The sequence below is a fragment of the Dama dama genome, chromosome 7, assembly GCF_033118175.1.
Source record: "Dama dama isolate Ldn47 chromosome 7, ASM3311817v1, whole genome shotgun sequence".
Lineage (NCBI taxonomy): Eukaryota > Metazoa > Chordata > Mammalia > Artiodactyla > Cervidae > Dama > Dama dama.
This window is the reverse complement of record NC_083687.1, coordinates 3,556,250-3,583,201: the sequence shown is the minus strand read 5'-3', so window position 1 is coordinate 3,583,201 and position 26,952 is coordinate 3,556,250. Positions and strand designations below refer to the sequence as shown.

Below are 26,952 nucleotides of genomic sequence, written 5' to 3'. Positions count from 1 at the left end.
GTCTTGGAACTGAACCAATCTTGGAACGTGGAATTCTCAAGAAAGTATCCACTTCTTCTAGATTGTCCATTTTATTGGCATATACTTGCTTATAGTAGTCTTTTATGATCCTTTGTATTTTTGCAGTGTCACTGGTAACTTCTCCTTTTTCATTAATAATTTTATTGATGTGAGTCCTCTTCTTTTTTTCTTGATAAGTCTGGCTGAAGGTTTATCAATTTTGTTTATCTTTCCAAAGAACCAATTTTTAAGGTCATTAAGCTTTGTTGTTGTTTTCTTCATTGCTATTTCAGTTATTTCTGCTTTGACTTTTACAGTTTGTTTCCTTCTACTAACTTTGGGTTTTGCTTGTTCTTCTTTCTCTAGTTGTTTTAAAGAAAAGGTTAGGTTGATTATTTGTGATTTTTCTTGTTTTCTAGCGTAAACTTCCCTCTTATAACATCTTTGCTGTATCCCGTATGTCTTGGATAACCTTGCTTTTATTATCATTTGTCTCTATGTATTTTATTTAATTTTTTCTTTGATTTCTTAAGTGATCCATTGGCTATTTAGTAGCATATTGTTTAGCCTCCATGTGTTTGCTTCCTATACTTTGATTCCTAAAGTTTGATTTATTTCTTGTTGATTTCTAATCTCATAGTGTTGTGGTCAGAAAGATTCTTGATATGACCAATTTTCTTGTATTTATCAAGAATTGATTTGTGACTCAAGATGTGATCTATTCTAGAGAATATTCTGTATGTATATTAGAAAAAAGTATATTCTGCTGCTTTTGGATGGAATATCCCATTAATTCTATCTGGTCTAATGAGTCATGTAAAACTTGTGTTTCCTTAACAGTTTTCTGTCTGAATGGTCTATCCATTGATGTAAGTAGAACATTAAAGCCCCTTACTATTATTGAATCACTGTCAATTTCCCCTTTCATGGCTGCTCAGTTCAGTTCAGCTCAGTTGTTCAGTCATTTCCAACTCTTTGCAACCCCATGGACTGCAGAACGCCAGCCTCCCTTGTCTGTCACCAACTCCTGGAGCTTGGTCAAACTCATGTCCATCAGGTCGGTGATGCCATCCAAGCATTTCATCATCTGTCATCCCCTTCTCCTCCTGCCTGCAATCTTCCCCAGCATCAGGTTTGTTTGTTTGTTTGTTTTTTTCCCATGAATCAATTCTTCACATCAGGCGGCCAAAGAAATGGAGTTTCAACTTCAGCATCAGTCCTTCCAATGAATATTCAGGACTAATTTCTGTGAGGATAGACTGGTTGGATCTCCTTGCTGTCCAAGGGACTCTCAAGAGTCTTTGCCAATACCCCAGTTCAAAAACATCAATTCTTCTGCTCTCATGCATACATGACTACTGGAAAAACCATAGCTTTGATGAGACAGACCTTTGTTGGCAAAGTAATGTCTCTGCTTTTTAATATGCTGTCTATCTTGGTCATAGCTTTTCTTCCAAGGAGCAAATGTCTTTTAATTTCATGGCTGCAGTCATCATCTGCAGTGATTTTGGAGCCCAAAAAAGTAAAGTGTGTCACTGTTTCCACTTATGTTTGCTGTGAAGTGATGGGACCAGATGCCATGATCTTAGTTTTCTGAATGTTGAGTTTTAAGCCAACTTTTTCACTGTCCTCTTTTGCTTTCATCAAGAATCTCTCTGGTCCTTCTTCACTTTCTGCCATAAGGGCGGTGCCATCTTCATATCTGAAGTTACTGATATTTCTCCTGGCAATCTTGATTCCAGCTTGTGTTTCTTCCAGTCCAGCATTTTCCATGATGTGCTCTGCATATAAGTTATGTAAGCGGGGTGACAATATACAGCCTTGACATATTCCATTCCCGATTTGGAACCAGTCGGTTGTTCCATGTCCAGTTCTAACTGTTGCTTCTTGACTTTCATGACTCTTAGCATTGCCTTATATATTGAGGTGCTCCTGTGTTTGGTGCACATATATTTACACTTGTTGTATCTTCTTCTCCGATTGATTCCTTGATCATTGTGTGGTGTTTTTCCTTGTCTCCTGTAATAGTCTTTATTTTAAAGTCCGTTTTGTCTGATATTAATATTGCTACTCCAGCTTTCTTTTGAATTCTATTTGCGTAAAGCAATGTCTTCTATCTCCTCACTTGCAGTCTGTGGGTATTCCTTGTGTTCCTAGGTCTGAAGTTGGTCTCTTGTAGACACCATATATATGGGTCTTGTTTTTGTATCCATTCAGCCAGTTTGTCTTTTGGTTGGAGCATTCAATTCACTTACACCTAAAGTAATTATTCATATGTATTATGAGACAGTTAGATAACATCACCAACTCAATGGACATGAACTTAAGCAAACTCTAGGAGATAGTGGAGGACAGGAAAACATGGCATACTGTAGCTCATGGGGTTTCAAAGAGTCAGACATGACTTAGCGACTGAACAACAACAACAGATATCCTTATTACCATTTTCTTAGCTTTTGCTTGTTATAGTTCGTTTGGTTTCTCCTTCATATCTGAATGAGAGCCTTGCTCTGTTGTGTATTCTTGGTTGAAAGTTTTTCACTTTCATCACTCTATATAAATCATGCAAATCCCTCTCGTCTGCAAAGTTTCTGATGAACAAAACCAGATGATAGTCTTATGGGATTCCCTTGTTTGTTATTTATTGCTTTTCCTTTGCTGCTTTTAGTGTATTTTCTTTGTTTTTAAGTTTTGTCAATTTGATTAGCATGTGTTTTGGCATGTTCTTCCTTGGCTTTTCTTGTGTGCAAATCTCTGCACTTTCTGAACTTGCTTGACTGTTTTCTTTCCTCTTTAGTGAAGTTTTCATTTATTTTCTCTTTGAATATTTTCTCAGTCTCTTTCTCTCTCTTCTCTTTTGGGACCTATATAATGCAAATCTTTGTGCATTTAATATTGTCCCAGAGGTCTCTTAACTTTCCCCATTTCTTTTCAGTCCTTTTTTGCTTTATTCTGTTCCACTTAATGATTTCCATCATTCTATCTTCCAGATCACTTATCGGTTTTTCTGCCTCATTTATTCTGCTCCTGATTCCTTCTACTGTATGTTCTATTTCAGTTATTTTATTCTTCATTTCAGTTTGTTCTTTCTATCTTCTAGTTCTTTGTTAAAAATTTATTTTATCTTCTAGGTCTGTACCTCCATTTTCTCCAAGACCTTGCATTGCCTTTACCATCATTACTCTGATTTACTTTGGGGTAGATTCCCTACCTCTATTTCACTTAGCTGTTCTTCTGGGGTTTTATTTTGTCCCCTCATCTGAGACATATTTCTGTGCCATCTCATTTTATGTGTATTCATGGCCTCCATTCCACAGGCTGCGGGATTGTAGATCCCCTTGCTTCTAGTGTCTGCTCTTGGTGAGTGAGACTAGACTAGAAGCTTGTGCAGGTTTCCTGGTGGGAGGGGCTGGTGTCTGACCACTAGTGAGCAGGATCTCTTGTGGGAAGGGTCATGCCAAAGGGTGCGTTTACAGGTGGGTGTTAGCTCAGTTGCACTTTTGGCAGCCTATCTGCTGATGTGTGAATCTGGGTTTTTGCCCTGTTGGTTGTTTGGCCTGAAGCATCCTCGCACTGGGGACTGTAGTCTGTTGGATCGGTCCAGATCTTATTGCTAAAATGGTAGCCTCCAGAGGGCTCATGCCAGTCAGTAATCCATGATCCCTGTATTATTAGTGTCCTCATTCCTACAGTGAGCCACAGCTGCCACTGCCTCCTCAAGAGACCACTCAAAACCGTGGTCTGGCCCAAGCTTTCCCCCTGGGTCCCAGTGTGCACACGAGCTCGTCTGTGCCTCTAAGAGCGGAATTTATTTCCCAAAATCTTGTGGAGCTCCTGAGATTAAGCCTGACTGGCCTCCAAACCAAAGGCTCTGGAAGCTCCTCCTCCTAATGCCAGACTCTCCAGTCTTGGGAGTCTGCTGTGTGTCTCAAAATGATCCCTTCTGTGAGAGAGCTTCTGCAGTATAATTATTGTCCAGTTTGTGGGTCACCTACCCAGTGGATGTTGGATTTAATTATATCACACATGCGTCCCTCCTACCATCTCATTGTGGCTTCTTCTCTGTCTTTGGATGTAGAATATCATTTTTTGTTAGTTCCAGTGTTTTTGGTTGATGGTTGGTCAACATTTAGTTTTGATTTTGGTGTTTTGTTTTTGTTTTTGTTTTTGAGAGGAGATGAGTTCAAGGTCTTCTACTCAAACATCTTGTCTGCAATTCAGGTTATAGTATATTTTTGATAATATCACATTTGCAATGCAATCGTGAAGCATTTTTTTAAACTAGTATTTTTAATATTCTCGGTAACAAAATATCAGGAACATATGTTTACTAGGATGCTCTAGTTTCAGTTGGTTTCATGACCTAGTAATGATGATTAATCAAAGTTTGATCTGTGCTTAATGAAGAACTGGGTATGAGCACATAATACACAATTCAAAGCTTTGGAGTTTAGAAAATTATATTTATGTCATGAAAATAATACATAAGATATATTTAGTCTAGAGAATACTTTAAGTTTAAGTATCTTTACATTTGGGCATTTAAAATTAGTTTTCATTTATCTGAAAGAGCTAGATGTTTTATTACTATAAATACTGTGGTATATACACCACAGTATTGTATACCTAGTTGTATACCTAGAAAAACTTGAGTTTATTAAAAATCTGGTCATTTAATAGTCCTAATACTGTAATTAACAAATCAACTGATTTTTCTTCAATGATACAAATTTGCATTAAAAGTTTGATTGAAAAGTGTTTGTCACTATGTCACTTTGCAATTCTCTTATGCAATATCTGCTTCATTTATCACAAACTTTTGCAAATGACATTCAAAATTACTCCCACAACCCATCTCTGAATTTCTTAGTTTCCTTAATGTTTCCTTAGCATTTTAAACTAAGGTTATCAAGATCAAATATAAATTCTCTATGTTCCTTAATGTTTCCTTAGCATTTTAAACTAAGGTTATCAGGATCAAATATAAATTCTCTATGTTCAAACTTTTTTCATTCCATTCTTTCTCTGATTATTGGTGTCATATTACTTCTAGCCATTTCTGCATTAAAATGTCTTTTATTCCTACCTTTCCAAGTCATACTGTACACCTTCCACTAAAGCATTCTTGAGCAGCTTGTGGTTCCCCATCCTCTTTCACTCTATCACACAGGTACATACTAAGTAGAATTTCATTGTTTCCACAATTCATCTACCTATGCTAAAGCCTAAAACATGTCTTGTTTTGCTCACTCTATGACTCTCCCATACTTTTTTATTAAGTGAAGTGGTTTAGAAAGTTGGACAGTATTCAATTTATTTTCTTAAAACATCAATTACTGTCCCTTTTGCTAGTCAGTGGGGCTTCCCTCATGGCTCAGATGACAAAGAATCGGCCTGCAATGGAGCAGACCCGGGTTTGATCTCTGGGTTGAGAAGATACCCTAGAGAAGGGAATGGCAACCTACTCCAGTTTTCTTGCCTGGAAAATCTGATAGACAGAGCAGCCTGGTGGACAATAGCCCATGGCATCACCAAGAGTCGGATATGACTGAGCAACTAACACATTTTGCTAATCAGCAATCCATTCCATGTTTAATCTATATGTAATCATTTTAAAATAAGAGAGTGGCAAATATTCTAATTAATCAGAGTATAAGGTATGTTGAACAGAATAGGCTCCACCAGCATTAACATCAATGGATTTACCAAAGCTCTCAGCCTGTAATGTTAGGAACTTGATTTTATCAGCATTCTCTATGTTACTTCTGGTTCTCCCAGAATCAGGATTAACTTGGATTAAACATGTAAGGACTTCATTAGGGAAAATGCTCTTGTGGCTAAAAAGATAAATGAGTAAGTAAGGAGGGAGCCAAGGAAGGCTGGAGAGCCCTCACAATAGAATATCTGACCCAAAGTGAAGAGAGGTCCTAGACAGTCCGGGAAAATGGCATTGCAGGGAAATTCATCTGGCTGTCTAGAAATCCTTGTGGCACAGGCAGAGGAAACCTGTGATTCCCAGGTATCACTTATTTTAGCATTTCAATCACATTTGATCATTCACTGGGAGTTGCTCTTGGGTAGATGGCCTTGGGAGCAACATGAGTTCAGAACAAAGCAAGAGGAATTCTATTGTATACATCTGCAGTTACAGCTCTGAGTTCAGTTGGCCACCACAACCCTAGAAGATGATCCAGTTTTTAAAATATATTATATATAACTAGCTCATAAGAAATTTGATTACATATTAGCAACAGTGTTTTGCTTACACTAAGAGCTAACTTAATCTTAGTGTCAAATTTTGACATTAGTATTCATTATAGTACATTGTCTAATTCTGTCATAAGATATGCTCTAAAGTAAAATTACATGTATAAATTTATCTGCAATTTGTTAACTTTTTCTCAGCCTTCAGTGTTGCAAGAATTAGAATCTGTCTCTTTTTTATAATTCATGACAACCTGGAGGGATAGAGTGGGGAGAGAAGTGGAACGGGGGGTTCAGGATGAAAGAGACACATGTATGTATATCTATGGCCGATTCACATTGATGTATGGCAAAAACCATCACAATATTGTAGTTATTCTTCAATTAAAAAAAAAAAAAAAAACTTTGGGGGTCCATGGATTTTCGTTAGGTAAGAAGCTGCAAAGATCTGCTGCCAAATTAGAAATATTACGTGGGAGAAACATTATGGAATTAATTTTTCATTTGATAGTGACTTGCCATTTCAATCAGAAATAGCAATTTGTCACATTCCCCAATCCTAATAAAATATTAGGCATGTTAATTCTTCACTTTGATTGTTGTGTGAATGTGAAAAATAAGAGGTATAAACTGAGTAATATATGACTTGTTAATTGTCAATGGCTCTTCTGTCAATCTACTCTCCTGAATCCATTATCACTATAGTCAGGTGCTGAACAGGGTGAACATGAAAGCAACGTGTTAAAAATAAAAATTAAATGCTTTGGAGTGACTAGTACTTTTACTTGTGAACAAAATGGTTTTTGGAGCATAAGGTAAAGTTTGTGTTAGAAATGCTTGTAGACTGCGTGCATCCCCCCCATCTTCTAGGGTGGGCTATGCAAGGGAGTGCATGGTTTCCATGTGCTGTTACTATAACTCACATGCATAGAGCTAACCTGGCTCCACTGTCCACAAGACCTTAGACATCATTTATGTTAACCCAAACATTGCCACAAATATTTCTCATCTCAGTTCCTAGATAGCTCATGACTTTCACTTAAACCCATCTTTAATAAAATAGAATTTACTTGGATTGCCCATTTGGCAAAAATACCAATTATCCAGTTTTGCATTGCTCCACCAGGAGTTTGTGTGTATGTGTGTGTGTGTGTGCATTCACATAAGTGTAGTAGTAAAAAGAGGAACATGCAAGGCTGACACTAGTTTTTTTGCAGGTAGCATTCATCTTCAGTGACTCAGGTCACTCTTTGGTCCTATTTAAATGACAGATATGTTTCCACACTGGTGCAGGATCAAGCTAGTCTCTTTGACTTTGACCCAATATCTGACTGCTATGAAGTTTGCCTTCTGCTCTGGCCATTATTCTCCATCAGCCCATAGCTGGAACACATAGGAAAGTATTTCTTTTTAAACATTGCTCATCAAGTTGTTTAGTTCAGTTGCACAGGTTCCCAGTTGTCTGAAACTGGCCATTCACTTGAATTTTTAAATTATTTTAGCACAGTGTCTACTTTGGTCCTCGGAGTTGACCCTCTTCAGTTTATGTGTCAGGGATAATTGAGTGTTATGCAGTCATCCACAATCTGCACATACTCATTCCAGTAAAGTTGTTTCCCAGTAATTCTCTTAGGAGCAACCATAACTGTGGTACCTTCTAAGATCTTGTTCTCTATTGTTATCTTTTCTTTTCTGGCTAACATATAAAGTGATATCCCAGCAAATCTCATTTGATTTCCTGATGTCTTCTTCCTTGATAAAAGACGCAACTTCAATTTCTCTCTATAAAACTAAGAACTTAAAGTATGTTTACTTTTACGTCATTTTGGATTTTTGTATATGTCTCCAGCAAATAAATGAAAACAACTTTTTCTTACTATGTTTGTTCAGTTCTAAGAACTTCAGGCCCCACTTCAACTCAACAGGTCATGTTTTTTCTTCTAGGACTATAATGATGAAATCCGTCAGGAACAACTACGTGAATTATCTTACTTAAATGGCTCAGAGGACTCTGGTCGTGGCAGAGGTGTTAGAGGCAGAGGGATAAGAATAGCTCCCACAGCTCCATCAAGGTACATTACTTCTTGCTTTAAATAAATTAGCAGTCACTGAGGACGGCAATCCCTTGCCGGCCTGCTCTGTGTCATGATCACAGCCAGGAATAAACATCAGCAACGATAACCACCACTGACAAAAAAAGCAATAACAACAGATGCTTATACAGCTCATAAGAGCTTTACATAAAGTATCACCAGTGTACGGTTAAGCATTGTCTACAGGTGAGCAACTGATAAAGATGTAACCAATATGCCTGAGAACACACAGGCAGTCTGACTCCAAAACTCAGAGTCTGAGCTCTTAACAACTGTTCCAGAAAGAAAAGAGGAGCAAACCTGAGACTCTTTACTCTGGTCTTGTCTCCAGGATAAAGGCAAGCAGATGATATAGTTATACACATCTTTGAGTCAGGATGACCTTGCATAAAGAGAAAATTTCAAATATTTCCAGTGCCTTAAGTGACCTTTGAATTGATAACAGTCTTACCAGAGAGGTATAGAGATAAATGAGGATAATGATAGATGGAGGTAAGTAAATAGATATTTAAACAAATAAAGAGTCCAGAAAGCCAGATGTATATTACCACATGGGTGAGAGCAAGAATACTTTGTTTAGTTATATTTGGTTGTGCAATGTCATCAGAGAATATTTTATTTGATATTATTCACTTTGCAAACAAACTGGAATCTTTCTGTATCAGAATTTGTTTTGTAGGATTCTGTGTTTGTCAATCTTTCAGCAGAAAGCATTGTTCTGTAAAGAGGTAAAGTGAAAAAAACTCACACATTTCACACAGAGGCTGTGTAATTCTGTCCTTCTCTTTGTCCTGTTGAAGCTGGCTTTCAAATCTCTAAATGTCTTAGAATTAGAGTAGTATTTCATATATTGCCTTGAAACCATCTTAAGAGATTCCAAGATACTTTACGAATTCAATTTGCCTTTTATTTGCTTTTATTAACATCATCATTAATTTATTTTTCTTTTTTAATTATTATTTATTTTAATTGGAGGATAATTGCTTAACAATATTGTGACAATTTTTGCCATACATAAACATAAATCAGTCACAGCTGTATATGTGTCCTCCCATCCTGAAATCCTTCCCACCTCTTTCCTCACCCTATCCCTCTGGGTTGTCCTTTTTTTTTTTTTTTTCTTTAATTTTTTTTTCCTTTAATTGTGTCCCAAATATTTTAACCACCTTCCATCACTGGTTTTAACCTTTAATGACACACATCAAAAAATTTATACTTATCAGGAAAAAAAGTTAAGAGTGACAAATTTCCCAAATAAAGTATCAAGGGAATAATTGACTATCTAAATGTAAAACCTGGCAATTATGCAATTACTTTGACAAATGAAAAACCTTCTGAAAATGTTTCAGTGATTATTTTTACATTTTATTCTTTAAAAAATTTTTATAATTGAGCTTTCTAATGCTACCCAGAACATTAGTTTATTTTTATGGATATACCTTTTATGGAATCAGCCTTTTATAAGACCCTTATATTAATCCCATCTTTATGGGTTGGAGGATGACATCATTGCGACTAATATTAAATTGATCATATCATAGGATTTAAATAATGAAATTGTCACTTTTGTAGTTCAAAAATTGATAATTTTGGCAGTTTTTTATGGTGCAAATTATGTATTAAAGGAGAAGGAAATGGCAATCCACTCCAGTATTCTTGCCTGGGAAATCCCATGGAAAGAGGTGCCTGGTGGACTATAGGCCATGGGGTCAAAAGAGATGGACATGACTTAGTAAATAAACCACCACCACCAAGTATGTATTGAGTGAGTATACAGGGAACTAGTCTTTTTATATTCTATATTCCTTGGAATTTGGACCATTTAAAAAAAATAATGCATTAACCTGTTTTTGAGATTATAAAATCATTCTATTAAAGGATTTTGTTTTGTTATTGATGTTCCTTAAGGTAATAATATAGCTGTCATATTGAGTAAGCCATATAAAATTTCAACTTTAGTGAATTTTTACTCTAAAATATTAATTTCTCCAATTGTTTAGTAAAGGTTAGAGCATTATATTCTTGATTTTTAAATACCTTGGAAAAATTTGATTGAAAGCTTTGCTCAATCTGATACTGCATATGTAAAAAAGAGCATTAATATTGAAAAGTAAACCTCAATTTCAATGCCATCTTAATGTCATTACTATATTAACATTAATAAAAGTAAATGTAGCAGAACTCTGATGTCTTCTGTTTCAAACCACATGATGAAATGCATCTGCAATTGTAAGAATAAGAAAATATTATCACAAAATAGAAGATCATATTAATCAGAAAGTTCTTAAAACACATGGATTAATGGATGCTCACTCATTTCTACATTCATGAAGTTGGGTTTTTTTTTTTTTTAACTTATTGGATTTCACTTAAATTCAAAAAGATTTGTACCTGGTGTATTTTTAAAACTTTAATTTGTTGAAAATGTGTTTAATTAAAGGAATTTATATTTCAACAAGCATATCTATGAAAATTATCCAATCCTCCAATAATAATGCATACCAGAAAACAATGCATTACATCTATATATTATAATAATTTATATTACATTATTCCCCTTTGTGGATCACATCCTTGTTTTGGCAAAAGGGCTTGTATAACTCAATGAAGCTCTAAGTCATGTCCTATAGGATCACCCAAGAAGGATGGGTAAGAGTGAAGAGTTCTGACAAAATGTGGTCCACTGGAGAAGGAAAAGGAAATGCAAGAAGGCAAAGTGGTTGTCTGAGGAAGCTTTACAAATAGCTGAGGAAAGATGACAAGAAAAAGGCAAGGGAGAAAGGGAAAGATATATCCAACTGAATGCTGAGTTCTAGAGAATAGTAAGGAAAGATAAGAAGGCCTTCTTAAATGAATAGTGCAAAGTAACAGAGGAAAACAATTGAATGGGAAAGACTAGAGATCCCTTAAAAAAAAACTGGAAATATCAAGAGAATATTTCAGGTCAGGATGGTCATGATAAAGGACAGAAATGGTAAGGACCTAACAGAAGCAGAAAAGATTAATAAGAGGTAGCAAGTATACACAGAACTATATAAGAAAGGTCTTAAGTGTCCAGATAAGCATGATAGTTTGGTCACTCACCTATGCCAGACATCCTGGAGTGTGAAGAAAAGTGGCCTTAGGAACCATTACTATGAACAAAGTTAGTGGAGATGATGGAATTCCAGTTGAGCTATTTAAACTCCTAAAAGATGATGCCATTAAATATGCACCAATATGTCATATGTCACTGCACTCAATATGTCATCATATTTGGAAAATTCAAACAGTGACCACAGGACTGGAAAAGGTCAGTTTTCATTCTAATCCCAAAGAAGGGCAATGCTAAAGAAAGTTCAAAGTACCTCACAATTGGGCTCATTTCACAGGCTAGTAAGTTCATGCTCAAAATCCTTCAAGCTAGGTTTCAACAGTACATAAACCAAGAACTTCTAGATGTACAATCTTAGTTTTAAAGAGGCAGAACAACCAGAGATCAAATTGCCTTCATTCGTTGGATTGTGCAGAAAGAAAGGGAATTCCAGAAGAAAATCTGCTTCTGCTTCATGGACTATGCCAAAGCCTTTGACTGTGTGAATCATAACAAGCTGGAAAATTCTTAATGAGAATGGGAGTACCAGAGTACCTTACCTATCTCCTAAGTAACCTGTATTTGTGTCAAGAGGCAACAGTTAGAACCAAACATAGAACAACTGACTGGTTAAAAGTTGGGAGGTGAGTAGGTCAAGGCTGTATATTGTCACACTGTTTATTTAGCTTACATGTAGATTACATCATGCAAAATACTGGTCTGGATAAATCACAAGCTGGAATCAATATTACCCAGAGAAATATCAACAACCTCAGATACGCAGATCATATTGCTCTAATGTCAGACAGTGATGAGGAACTAAATAGCCTCTTGCTGAGGGTGAAAGAGGAGAGTGAAAAAGCTAGCTTGAAACTTAATATTAATTAAAAAAAAATACTAAGATCATGGCATCCAACCCCATCATTTCATGGCAGGTAGATGGAGAAAATGTGGAATCAGTGTCAGATTTATTTTCATGAGCTCAAAAATCATTGTGAATGGTAACTGCTGCCATGAAATCAAAAGATGCTTGCTTTTTGGAAAGAAAGCTATGACAAATCTGATGTGAAGAATTAGCTTATTGTTAAAGACCCTGACACTGGGAAAGATTGAATCAAAAGGAAAAGGTGGCTACAGAGGATGAGATGGTTAGATAGCATCACCAACTCAATGGACATAAACTTGAGCAAACTCTGGGAGACAGTGAAGGTCAGAGGACACTGATGTGCTATAGTCCATGGGGTCACAAAGAGTTGGACATGACTTAGCTACTTAACAATAAAAACATTACATAACTGAAGACTTAAGATCTTCACATATATCACCACTACATGTTGGATGAGTGTGAACAGTAGAAAAATAAGACATTTGAAGCAGTCTTTGAAGTTATTTTTGTTTCTTTTCTACAATGAGAACTATGGATGGAGGAGCCTGGTAGGCTGCAGTCCATGAGGTCGCTAGGAGTCGGACACACGACTGAGTGACTTCACTTTCACTTTTCACTTTCATGCATTGGAGAAGGAAATGGCAACCCACTCCAGTATTCTTGCCTGGAGAATCCCAGGGATGGGGGAGCCTTGTGGGCTGCCATCTACGGGGTCGCACAGAGTTGGACATGACTGAAGCGACTTAGCAGCAGCAGCAGCAGCATCAATGAGAGCTAATACATAGATAGAAAAATGGAGCTTGTTAAAGAAAAGAGTACTCACATTTGTTTCCAAGAAAGATGACTGAATCACCACTGTGATGACAGAGAAGACTTAGAGAAACACACAGAGAGACAGACACTCATGACAGAGAACCCAGTGAAAAGGCAAGTCCATTATCCCACCCAGAAATAAGTACCACTCAGAATATTAGAGGTAAATGATGAGATTAGAGATGAACATTTTTATGAATTAGTTTCTGATTGGGCTTCCCATTTGGCTCAGCTGGTAAAGAATCTGCCTGCAATGCGGGAGACCTGGGTTCAGTCCATGGATTGGGACGATCCCCTGAAGAAGGGAAAGGCTACCCACTTCAGTATTCTGGCCTGGAGAATTCCATGGACTGTATAATCCATAGGGTTGTGATGAATCAGACACAACTGAGCAACTTTAAATTTCACTTCACTTTCAGTGCCTGATTAGATTTTGGAGATCAGAGAGTGGTCCTACACAGGATAAATCTCTAATGTCTGCCCTGGTTAGAAATTAATGACATACATTAAAATTAGGTAAAAGACCAAGTTTAATGAAGAATATAATTATTCCTATAATTGATCCTAGGCTATGGATTACCGGTGTGTCCTTGGGAACATGACTTGTACTTTCTGTGACTTGGTTCTCAACCTTTTATAATAGCTTAGAAATAGCTATGTGACAACTTTGTCAAGATTTTTAAGTTAGATGACACATGTAAAGCACTGGTTCCCAAGCTGGTTCCGTTCAGTTCAGTTGCTCAGTCATGTCCGACTGTTTGTGACCCCATGGCCAAACTGGTTAGCACATTGGAATCACTGAAGATCACTGCTGCTGGAGACTGATTTAATCAGAATGGAGTGCAGTCTGGAGTCTGGACGTTTTCAACGATCTTTAGGTGTCTCTAACTTGCAGACCAGCTAAGGAGACATGGTCCAGGTTATGGTGTATGGTAGGGAGCAAACTGCTAACCGCCATCAGGGTGGGAGACTGCAAAGTGCACTGTGAGGCACAGGAAATGGTGACAGTCATCTCCCAAGGAGGGCCTAGGAGCAGATGTCAGTGAATACACCTGAAGAGTAAAAAGGGGGAGTGGGAAGACAAGCAGAGTTATACACATCCAAAGAAGGCATGTATAACCCACAGTGATAAACGTAGCAGGTACTGTGACGTGGGGACTGTGTAAATGAACCTGGTGGATCTGGAAACTAGTAAGATACTGGTGACACCAGTCAAGAGTATTTTCAACAAAGTGGAGAAAGCAATAACTAGATTTCATTTGAGTCAGGAATGAGCATGGAGTGTGGAATTAAGGATAGAAAACTCTCAAGAAGTCAGAAAAGTAGAGAAAAGAACACTATAGTGTTGATTCAGCCAGGAACACTATGTTCTAAATAGGTGATGTCAATCTTGAGTTGAATTGAAGATCTGAGTTGATGAGAGATATAGGGTTAATATTCCAGGGCAAGAACATATGATGTCAGAGATAATGAGTCATGTTCAAGAGATAGGCAGGGTTCTGTCTGGGAGACACTTGATGAAAGAATGGGATGAGAAATTAGATTTGATGTGAGCATAATGTAATTCTAAAGCAGGAAGAATTGCTATAGATTCAGAAATCCTATTTTACCCATTAAGAAAATAGTTATAACAACTCAGGCTCAGGGAGTTATAACAACTTACCGTGATTGTTCAATGGCATAAATAGAATTTCTGGCTAAAGTATGGTGACGTGATTTACTACCCACCCAAGGGACACTTTCAAAAGTATTAAAATGCTAAACTAGGACAACAGTTATAATTCTGAACTATACTGGGCAAACCTGGATATATGCACACCTTACATATGAAGTGTTAGGAGGCCCAGTGAAGGCAAAAATTTGTCTATATTTCCATTTTATAGATGGGCTTTTGTGTCATCACAGTAGTTTAGAATATTATTTAGATATATTGTGATTGAAGGGGCCACTGGGCCTTTCAGGGTCTCTCAATGTAGGAAAGCATTCTCTATACATTAGATTCACAGAAAGTTCCCTAATAGTTTCTCTATTCATTAGCTCTATAATCTATTGAAAACTTTTAAGAGCTCTACCAGTATTCTTTATTGTTCACTCTTAAAGCTCATTTACCACAAGAGCCAACTGCCTACTGTTCAGAGAAGAAAGCATAACCTACACCCCCACCTGTTCAGTTTAGTTCAATTCAATTCAGTCACTCAGTCCTGTCTGACTCTTTGTGACCCCATGGACTGCAGCAAACCAGGCCTCCCTGCCATCCCCAACTCTCAGAGTTTACTCAAACTCATGTGCACTGAGTTGGTGATGACATCCAACCATCTCATCCTCTGTTGTCCCTTTCTTCTCCCACCTTCAATCTTTCCAGCATCAGGGTCTTTTAAATGAGTCAGTTCTTAAAATCAGGTGGCCAAAGAATTGGGGAGTTTCAGCATCAGTCCTCTCAATGAATATTCAGGACTGATTTCCTTTAGGATGGACTGGTTGGATCTCATTGCTGTCCAAGGGACTCTCAAGAATCTTCTCCAACACCAGAGTCCAAAAGCATCAATTCTTCAGTGCTCAGCTTTCTTTAGAGTCCAACTCTCACATCCATACATGACTCCTGGAAAAACTATAGCTTTGGCTAGACATAACTTTTATAGCAAAGTAATGTCTCTGCTTTTTAATATGCTATCTAGATTGGTCATAACTTTCCTTCCAAGGAGTAAGTGTCTTTTAATTTCATGTCTGCAGTCACTATGGAAATACAGACTAATTTTTGCCTAATTTTTTATTTTGGAGCCTAAAAATATAAAGTGTGTCACTATTTCCATTGTTTCCTGATCTATTTGCCACAAAGTGATGGGACCAGATGCCATGATCTTAGTTTTCTGAATGTTGAGCTTTAAGCCAACTTTTTCACTCTCCTCTTTCACGTTCATCAAGAGGCTCTGTAGTTCTCCTTTCCTTTCTACCATAAGGGTGGTGTCATCTGCATATCTGGGGTTATTGATATTTTCCTGGCAATCTTGATTCCAGCTTGTGTTTCATCCAGCTCAGCATTTCTCATGATGTGCTCTGCATATAAGTTAAATAAACAGGGTGACAATATACAGCCTTGATGCACTCCTTTACCTATTTGGAACCAGTCAGTTGTTCCATGTCCAGTTCTAACTGCTACTTCCTGACCTGCATATAGATTTCTCAGGAGACAGGTCAGGTGGTCTGGTATTCCCATCTCTTGAAGAATTTTCCACAGTTTGTTGTGATTCACACAGTCAAAGGCTTTGGCATAGTCAATAAAGCAGAAGTAGATGTTTTTCTGGAACTCTCTTGCTTTTTCAATGATCCAACAGATGTTGGCAATTTAATCTCTGGTTCCTCTACCTTTTCTACATCCAGCTTGAACATCTAGAAGCTCATGTACTGTTGAAGCATGGCTTGGAGAATTTTGAGCATCACTTTGTTAGCATGTGAGATGAGTGCAGTTGTGTGGTAGTTTGAGCATACTTTGGCATTGTCTTTGTTTGGGATTGGAATGAAAACTGACGTTTTCCAGTCCTGTGTCCACAGGTGAGTTTTCCAAATTTGCTGGCATATTGAGTGTGGCACTTTAACAGCATCATCTTTTAGGATTTGAAATAGCTCCGTTAGAATTCCATCACTTCCACTAGCTTTGTTTATAGTGATGCTTCCTAAGGCCCACTTGACTTTGAATTCCAGGATGTCTGGCTCTAGATGAGTGACCACAACTTCGTGGATATCTGGATCATGAAAATCTTTTTTGTACAGTTCTTCTGTGCTTTCTTGTCACTTCTTCTTAGTATCTTCTGCTTCTGTTAGGCCCATACCATTTCTGTCCTTTATTGTGCCCATTTTTGCCTGAAAAGTTCTCTTACTATCTTTAATTTTCTTGAAGAGACCTCTAGTCTTTCCCATTCTACATCCCATGATCATCATTTTCCTAAAAGGCTTAGCGATCTTGCTGAAAGTAGTGCTTTCTGGTGGCCAAAATCTCAGACAAAATAAAAAGTGAAATAACTATGGTTTTGCCCAAAGATTTTAGACAAACACTCAACCTTTCCAAAGGCCTCATAATACTTAAGAATTAACTGCAACCATTTGATCTCATGCTTTTAGTACAAATTACTTATGTGTCCAGCACTACAGTGCAAGATATTCAGTTATTATTTTTATAGCAGAGTCTGCATGTGTTCACTAGCACCATACTTAGCACAGGAAATAAATTATATCAGGAACTTTGCCCATTCAAAGGGTTATGTGCATAACGATAAATCCGTGACAATGAGTTGTGATTCAAGTGACCTTAAATCTAAGCTACTATAATAGGCAGAATGATATCATGATAGCTACAAGTATTGTCAAAGTGCAGCTTTTTTTTTTTTTTTAAGTGACAAAATTGCCTGTTACTGTCAGTTACCTCCAGCATGGAGGAGACATTGAAAATTATGTGCACTGAATGGTCCGGTGAGTCATATATTAGACATTGCTCTCATTTTCGCTTTTTTGGTAAACTTTGAATAGAAATGAGAGTGGGTTGATTTTTGGTTGTTTTGCTTTAAACTTTTAGTGTTATAAGAAATATCAAAATATTTTACATGGTTTTCATGATAACTCAGTCATACCCAATATTTACAAAACTTATTCTGTGGAGGTCAAAATGCTTTATATCCTAAAGAATCTCCATTAAACACACACACTCACACTCTCAGAGGTGCAGAAATAAATGTGGTTTTCTTCCCATTGTATACAGCCTGTAAGATGAGAGATTTGCCAGCTTTAATTCCTTTCTCTCATCACTTGTTTCTCATCTGTACATGGCCTGTTTCTCCTAGGGGACGTGGGGGAGCCATTCCTCCTCCCCCACCACCTGGACGAGGCATTCTCACCCCTCGAGGGACCACTGTGACCCGTGGTGCTCTTCCAGCACCCCCTGTAGCGAGAGGCGTTCCTACCCCACGAGCCCGGGGGTCACCCACCATGCCAGGATACAGGGCACCCCCTCTGCCAGCCCACAAGGGGTATGAAGAGTATGTAAGTACTCTTGAGAAATCAGTTGTTAGGAGGAGTTAAACTGGTTGGGCATCAAGCTAATCTTCAAAGACATTCATATACCATCAGTATAGTAGATGATGTTTGTTGCAGGAAACAAGTGTCATTTGCAACAGGCAGTAGTAGTGCATTTAAATGAGACCATTTTGAGAAAAGCTTTCATTGTACAGGTTCCATCACTGTTTTTATTACCAGCTAAATAGCTTACATTTTAAGAAACAAACTATCTTGAGGTTTTCTTATATTTAGAAGACATGATTCATTTCAAAAAGAAATAATTATGAACATAATGTGAATAGTCATGTATGTAGAAGATTCTCCTGGGACATGATAAAGATGAATATAACTGATAAATATTTGACAAATATAATGTGATTATATTACAAACTTTGTTAGTAATTTAAGACCATGTGGTTGGGTTTTCATTTAAATATCCTACTCTCTTAGTGTATGAACGATAAGGAATTGGCAGGTGTGAATTCAGAACTCAGTGCAGAGTGAGTATATGAATTGCAGTGTCTCTAAGTACCTCTTCCCCTTCTAGTCCTCTGTATTACTCTGCACTCCCTTTGAAGCTTTCACCTGAGTTGTTAGCTTTCTGCTGGTCACATGTTCTAGTTTCTGTCTCCATTTCTCCTACTGGATTGTGAAACTTGTTAAAAGGGTAAGTTTCCTATTTACTTTTGTAACCATAGTAAGTCCACTGTAAAAGTTTGATTGAATTGACACAACCAGATTATTATCCTATGAAACAGATACATTTTGCCTTTAACCTCTCCAAGATGCCCATCCACTAACCTAGGTGTTTGCTTCATTCAAACATAGATACACTGTCCTTTGTGAATTATTACTTATATAAACTCTTCAGGAACAGTTAGCATCACATTCTATTCATTAAAAGCATATAAATATTTTATGAACTGGTTAATAACCAAGCAAAAGTTAGTCCTAAAATAAAGTAAAAATGTTTGCTAGGCATCTCTAAGAATGGTTAGAGCATGTTAGTTTTTAGGAAAGTTACTGATTAAATATGAAACATGGAATAATGTCTCTAAGAGTGAAGAAAAATATTGTTTAATGATCCATTTCTATGGGAAAAATGGAAATGTGTTCATCTAAGTATCTTTTGTACATCAGCTATCAATATTTAAAATCTTAGCCTGAAAAATTGAAAAATCTGCAGCAAATAGTGTATTCTACCATCTGAACAAGCCTGCTGACCTAGAAAGTTAGAACCTGGTCCTGGTTCTACCATCTCTTCAGTGAGACATATGTACTGTTTCAGAAATAAGTGCTCTTTAAATGAATGAATGAATAACCCACAACAGGGACAGTGGGATTGCTTTTGTTTTTCTTATTCTTATCTCTGAGGAACCAGGTCTACCATCTTTATGTGTATGGACACTATGATGTTTTTGTCTTCCAAACAGAAAGCTAAACAGTCAGATCTTTATCTCAAACATTAAAAGAGAGAAAGAGTGGTCAACATTGTTATCAATACATAAATTTACAGCACTTATATGGCACAGTAAAAGAGAACAAGATTGGAAAAACTGTAGTCTTTCATGTAGCTACAAAAGCACTGTGGCCTTTCACATTCATTCCAATTTGTAGTGAATAAATCAAGGAGTGCAAGGCAAAAAAAGTAAGCTGCAAAGGCATAAAGATTTTATGGAAACATGAGCATATTCTGAAAAAGGTTATATTCTGAATTGGAAATTTTAGGAGGATGATTCTTAGTAATTAAAGAAAGTATGTCGAGCCTTGTAAATCTGATTTTTTAAACGTAAATTTAAAGTATCAATTCCTTCATTCATTCAGGTTTCAGTAAACCTCTGAGTCTAGGTCAAGGGTCTGTGTCTGTATAAGCACATCCCTGGTTAAGGAAACAGCAAGCAGAAAGGCACTGGGAAAAACCTCCTCAAAATGTTTGGGGATCAGCTAGGAAAGCATCAGAGCTGGAGAGTATGTGAGGGAGACAGAGAAGGACAAGGGCAGGGCAGGCCAATTCATGTTGCTATTGGAGAGTTTGGGGCAGGAAAGCCACAAGAGCAGATTTATGTTTTAAAAGATTTCTTCTGTACACATTGCAGTGGACAGAATATGCAATGAGATGGGCGCAGGAATAGAAACAAGGAGACTGGCGACATCCCCATGGACAGAACAAGGCTCAGAGGGGTGAGAAGAGGTCTATTCTGAGTCTATGGAAATGATCTAAATGGATTTGATGATGGGACAGATGGAGAATGTGTGCAAACAGAAAGGAGTAAAAGATAACTTTGTGAAGTTTTGTGAAACATAGGTTAAACTGACCAACCAGATAAAATTGAGGTGTCATTTGTTGAATTGACAAGTACAGGGTGGTGGAAGTGGGGGGACTGGAAAAGTCGTTGGAGATCTAGTGAAGTGTTTGGATTTCAGGAAAGTCTCTCGTGTTGCTGGGTGAAACTTACCTGACTTTCAAAACAGAAAGCAGCATCCCACAGTTTGAATTCTAACTGTGTCAGCAGCTGTGTGATTTAGAACACTCTGGGTCCTGGATTTCCTCTTCTATAAAATGGGGATAATCATTTCAGGCTCACAAGACTGCACTTAAAGTACACAAGACTGCACTGTTTAGAAATAAATATCCATAAGCACTTAAAACATGAGTATTCATGAGTATCCAGAAGATTATAGACAGTAAATAAGAAGTAACTATTATAAAAATTTCATCATGTATCATACTCTACAGTTTCTCCCCGGGTAAATTATGGATCCACTGAAGTCACAGATATTTAGTTACTTTCTGTAAATTAACTGGGCAAATTAGTTGTTTGCAAATAGAGAAGCTGTGTCATCTTCTTTTAATGATAAAGAAGTGAACAAACAAACCTGGTGGGGGATGGGGGGGGGCTGTGTTGATGAAAACATTCAGTAAACTATCTATAATAGGAATAAAATAAAGTTTTATTTGAGTCAAACTGAAGACAATAATCCAGAAGACAGCTTCTAAGATTACTCTCAAAGACTGCTCAGGATAAGCAGGGTTTTCAGCATAGTTTTATGTATTTTCAGAGCAAGGAACACCAAACAAGTTAGGGATTCTTTTCGTCAAGTTTTCTGAAAAGCCAGATCAACACATACACAGGTAGTCAGCATGGCCTTGGCACTTGCAAAGGGAGTCTTATCAACCAGCAGGACTAGGAAGGTGTCTTGGGAAGGGAAGCATTTAACCTTATTGTAAACTTGGACTTTTTTTTTTTTTTTTACTTCTGGTCAATACACTCTTTTCTTTAATAATTAAAGCAGATGTACAATATATGTTATCAGACAGACTGTTCTAGTTAGCACAAAGTCAAGTTAATGTGTATACGCTAGAATGACTTCCGCAGACCTCAGCATGTGAACATTTCTTTTATCAGGTGTCATGAAGTCCAGTAATAGGAATGCCATCGGGCCTGAAGAAACAGCTAGGCTGAGGCACTAGAGTGTCTCCCTACATTTCCTCTCTATTTTTTTTTTTGCACGTGTGTTTTCATCCCATGCTAACGTACAAGCTGGGTATTTGGCTTCTCTGATCAACTTGGCTCAGCTCGTGGTGAAATATGTCCACCCTCGGACTGCCACATCTACACATCCAGTTCTCTTCACCTGCAGATACTGGCTGGCTGGCTGCCTCTCAAATCAAATTCAGACACCTAGGTAGGAGAATCATATTCACTTAGGCATGCCAGGTGTCTATGACTATAGAACAAGAGTTTTAGGAAATCAGATCTGGGATCTACACTCATCAGCCACCAGTGACATGGGTGGTTCAGGTGTGAAGTTCACTGAATACAAGCACGGTTCCTGGGGACTCAGCCCCAAGGGTCATATGGAGAGACATTAGTTTCCAGAGAAGAACAATATTATAAACTTGGCAGATATCCTAACTATACCTTTAATAGCATACTGTTGATAAGTAAAAGGAGATATTATCTTTTTTAAAAAGTTATATTTTATTAAAACCTGTCATATTTTCATTTTTTTCTATAAATAATCCAATGAATACATCAAAAGTTGAACATGTGGCTGATAATCTCCAACAGCAGTCTTTGATATCTCCATCCAAACCCAGATAAACATTCAAAGACTGCTGCTCTCTCCTTTAATTTTAAACAATTGATTCCTCTGTAAGGGATAAGAAAAACGAAAGTTTAAGTGTCTCAGTAGTAAAATAATAGGACCATGCTAAGTTGATGGTAAAAATATCAAAGGAGTTCTTCACTTTAAGATAAAATTTCTTAGACAAGTTTCCCTTTATTATAAGTGACACTATAGAGCAATTCACTCTTCAGAATTGTCTTCCTTCCCTGCTAAGGCTCTGATGACATGGACTATCTGCAGGTGGCCAGATCATCTCTTTGCAGCTCATCATTAATGAGACTGCTGTTTAAAACCATTATTAGTATTAGTAGAGACATTACTTTGCTGACAAAGTCCGTTTAGTCAAAGCTATGGTTTTTCTTTTCTTTCTTTATTTTTTTTCAATTAATTTTTGAAGGATAATTGCTTTACAGGATTTTGCTGTTTTCTGTCAAACCTCAACATGAATAAGCCATAGGTATACATATATCCTCTCCCTTTTGAACCTCCCTCCCGTCTCCCTCCCCATCCCACCCTTCTAGGGTGATACAGAGCCCCTGTTTGAGTTTCCTGAGCCATACAGCAAATTCCCGTTGGCTGTCTATTTCATATATGGTAATGTAAGTTTCCATGTTACTTTTTCCATACATCTCACCCTGTCCCCCCCCTCTCCCCATGTCCATAAGTCTATTCTCTATGTCTGTTTCTCCATGTTGCTCTGTAAATAAAAGTTTCAATACCATTTTTCTAGATTCCATATATATGTGCTAGAATATGGTATTTATCTTTCTCTTTCTGACTCACTTCACTCTGTGTAATAGGTTCTAGGTTCATCCACCTTATCAGAACTGACTCAAGTACATTCCTTTTTATGGCTGAGTAATATTTCACTGTGTATATATGCCACACATTCTTTATCCATTCATCTGATGATGGACATCTAGGTTGCTTCCATGTTGTAGCTATTGTAAATAGTGCTGCAATGAGCAATGGGATACATGTGTCTCTTTCAATTTTTGTTTCCTCAAGGTATATGGCTAGGGGTGGAATTGCTGGGTCATAGGGTGGTTTTTATTTTTGGGAACTCCAGAATCACTGCAGATGGTGATTTGCAACCATGAAATTAAAAGACGCCCACTCCTTGGAAGGAAAGTTATGACCAACCTAGATAGCATATTAAAAAGCAGAGACATTTCTTTGCCAACAAAGACCTGCCTATTTTTCCAGTGGCCATGTAGGGATGTGAGAGTTGGACTGTGAAGAAAGCTCAGTGCCAAAAAATCGATGCTTTTAAACTGTGGTGTTGGAGAAGACTCTTGAGAGTCCCTTGGACTACAAGGAGATCCAACCAGTCCATCCTAAAGGAGATCAGTCCTGGGTGTTCATTGGAAGGACTGATGCTGAAGCTGAAACTCCAATACTTTGGCCACCTCATGCGAAGAGTTGACTCATTGGAAAAGACCCTGTTGTTGGGAGGGATTGGGAGCAGGAGGAGAAGGGGGTGACAGAGGATGAGATGGCTAGATGGCATCACTGACTCGATGGACATGAGTTTGAGTAAACTCCAGGAGTTTGTGATGGACAGGGAGGCCTGGCGTGCTGCGATTCATGGGGTCGCAAAGAGTTGGACATGACTGAGCAACTGAACTGAACTGAACTGATGGTGGTTTTATTCCTAGTTTTTATAAGAAATCTCCATGCCGTCTTCCATAGTGGCTCAATTCACAGTGAGTGTATCAATTTACATTCCCAGCAACAGTCCAAGAGTGTTCCCTTTTGTCCACACCCTCTCCAGCATTGATTGTTTGCAGACATTTTGATGAGGGCCAATCTGCCTGGTGTGAGGTGATATCTCATTGTAGTTTTGATTGGCATTTCTCTAATAACGAGCGATGTTGAGCATCTTTTCATGTGTGTGTTAGCCATCTGTATGTCTTCTTTGGAGAAATGTCTGTTTAGGTCTTTTCCCACTTTTTGATTGGGTTGTTTGTTTTTCTGGTATTGAGTTGTGTGAGCTATTGTATATTTTGGAAATTAATCCTTTGTCAGTTGTTTCAATTGCTATTATTTTTTTCCCATTCTGAGAGTTTTCTTTACACATTCCTTAGAGTTTCCTTTGATGTGCAAAAGCTTGTAAGTTTAATCAGGTCCCACTTGTTTACTTTTGTTTGCATTCCCATTACTCTAGGAGGTGGGTCATAGGTGATCTTGCATTGATTTATGTCATCGAGTGTTCTGCCTATGTTTGCCTCTAAGGGTTTTCTAGTTTCCGGTCTTACCTTTAGGTCTTTAATCCATTTTGAGTTTGTCTTTGTGTATGGAGTTAGGAAGTGTTTTAATTTCATTCTTTTGCATATGGCTGTCCAGTTTTCCCAGCAGCATTTATTGAAGGGGCTGTCTTTGCCCCATTGAATATTCTTGCCCCCTTTGTCAAAAATAAAGTACCCATAGGTGTATGGGTTTATTTCTGGGCTTTCTATCTTGTTCCATTGGTCTATGTTTCTGTTTTTGTGCCAGTACCATACTGTCTTGATGACTGTAGCTTTGTGGTATAATCTGAAGTCATTAAGCTTGGTTTCTCCAGCTCCATTCTTCTTTCTCAAGACTGCTTTGGCTATTTGGGGTCTTTTGTGTTTCCATATGAATTGTGAAATTTTTTGTTCTAGTTCTGTGAAAAATGCCATTGGAAATTTGATAGGGATCTCATCAAATCAGTAGATATCATTTGATAGTATAGTCATTCTCTCAATATTGATTCTTCCTACCCAGAAACAAGGAATATCCCTCCATCTGTTTATGTCATCTTTGATTTCTTTCTTTAGTGTCTTATAATTTTCTGTGTGCAGTTCTTTCATCTCCTTAGGTAAGTTTATTCCTAGATATTTGATTCTTTTTGTTGCAATGGTGAATGGGATTGATTCTTTAATTGCTATTTCTGATTTTCATTGTTAATATATAGAAATGCAAGTGAATTATCTGTATTGACTTTGTATCCTGCAACTTTGCTAAATTCACTGATTAACTCTAGTAGTTTTCTGATACTATCTTTAGGGTTTTCTATGTGCAGTATCATGTCATCTGCAAACAGTGAGAGCTTTAGTTCTTCTTCTCTGATCTGGATTCTTTTTTATTTCTTTTTCCTCTTTGATTGGTGTAGGTAGGACTTCCAGAACTATGTTGAATAATAGTGGTGAAAGTGGACAGCCTTGTCATGATCCTGATCTTAGGGGAAATGCTTTCAGTTTTTCACCTTTAAGAGTAATGTTTGCTGTAGGCTTATCATATAGGGCCTTTACTATGTTGAGGTAGGTTCCTTCTATGCCCATTTTTTGAAGAATTTTAATCATAAATAGGTGCTGTTTTTTGTCAAAGGCTTTATCTGCATCTATTGAGATGATCCGATGGTTTTTATCTTTCAGTTTATTAATATAGTGTATCACATTGTTTGATTTGCATATGTTGAAGAATGCTGTGTCTCTGGAATAAACCCAACTTGTTCATGGTGTATGAGCTTTTTGATGTTTTGCTGAATTCTGTTTGCTAAAATTTTGTTGAGGATTTTTTCATCTATGTTCATTAGTGATATCGGCCTGTGGTTTCCTTTTTTTGTGTTGTCTTTTCTGGTTTTTATATCAGGGTGATAGTTGCCTCAAGGAATGAATTTGGAAGTGTTCCTTCCTCTGTAATTTTTTGAAAGACTTTTAGAAGAATAGGCATTTGCTCTTTTCTAAATGTTTGATAGAATTCTCCAGAGAAGTCATCTGGTCCTGGGCTTTTGTTTTGGGGGAGTTTTTTTAATCACAGCTTCAATTTCAGTGCTTGTAATTGGGTTGTTCATAATTTCTATTTCTTCCTGGTTCAGTGTTGGAAAATTCAACTTTTCTAAGAATCTGTCCATTTCTTCCAGGTTATATATTTTATTGCCATATAGTTGTTCACAATATTCTACCTTTTTCATTTCTAATTTTGTTGATTTGATTCTTCTCTCTTTTTTTCTTCATGAGTATGTTTAAGGGTTTGTCAATTTTGCTTATCTTCTCAAAGAACCCACTTTTAGTTTTGTTAATCTTCACTATTGTTTCTTAGATTTCTTTTTTCATTTATTTCTGCTCAGATCTTTATGAGTTCTTTCCTTCTGTTAATTTTGGGGGTTTTTGTTCTTTTTCCTGTTGCTTTAGATGCAAGGTCAGGTTGTCTGTTCAATGTTTTCCTTGTTTCTTGTGGTAGGGTTGTACTGCCATAAACTTCCCTCTAAGAACTGCTTTGCTGCATCCCATAGGTGTTGAGTTGTTGTGTTCTCATTGTCATTTGTTTCTAGATTTTTTTTTATTTCCATTTTGATTTCTTCAGTAACCTGTTGGTTGTTTAGAAACATGTTGTATAATCTCCATGTGTTTGTGTTTCTTACAGTTTTTTTCTTGTAATTCATTAGCTATTCTCATAGCGTTGTGGTCAGAAAAGATGACTGATATGGTTTCAATTTTCTTAAATTTACTGAGGTTTGATTTGTAACCCAAGATGTGGTCTATCCTGTAGAATGTTCCAAGTGCACTTGAAAAGAAGGTGTATTTTTCTGCATTTGAATGGAATGTCCTGATGATATCAGTGAGATACATCTCATCTAATGTATCATTTAAGACTTGTATTTCCTTCTTAATTTTCTGTTTGATGATCTGTCCTTTGGTGTCACTGGGGTAGTAAAGCCTCCCACTATTATTGTGTTACTG

At 37.3% G+C, this 26,952-nt stretch overlaps 1 protein-coding gene across 1 annotated transcript in view; it reads left to right on the top strand.

The window, feature by feature from the left end:
* Positions 1-26,952, top strand: part of KHDRBS2 (KH RNA binding domain containing, signal transduction associated 2) — a 640,575-nt gene that overhangs the window by 378,474 nt on the left and 235,149 nt on the right. Inside the window, exons 5-6 of the mRNA XM_061146045.1 lie at positions 8,149-8,276; positions 17,902-18,100. Coding sequence (XP_061002028.1) covers positions 8,149-8,276; positions 17,902-18,100 — 327 coding nt within the window. The remainder of the gene's footprint in view (positions 1-8,148; positions 8,277-17,901; positions 18,101-26,952) is intronic.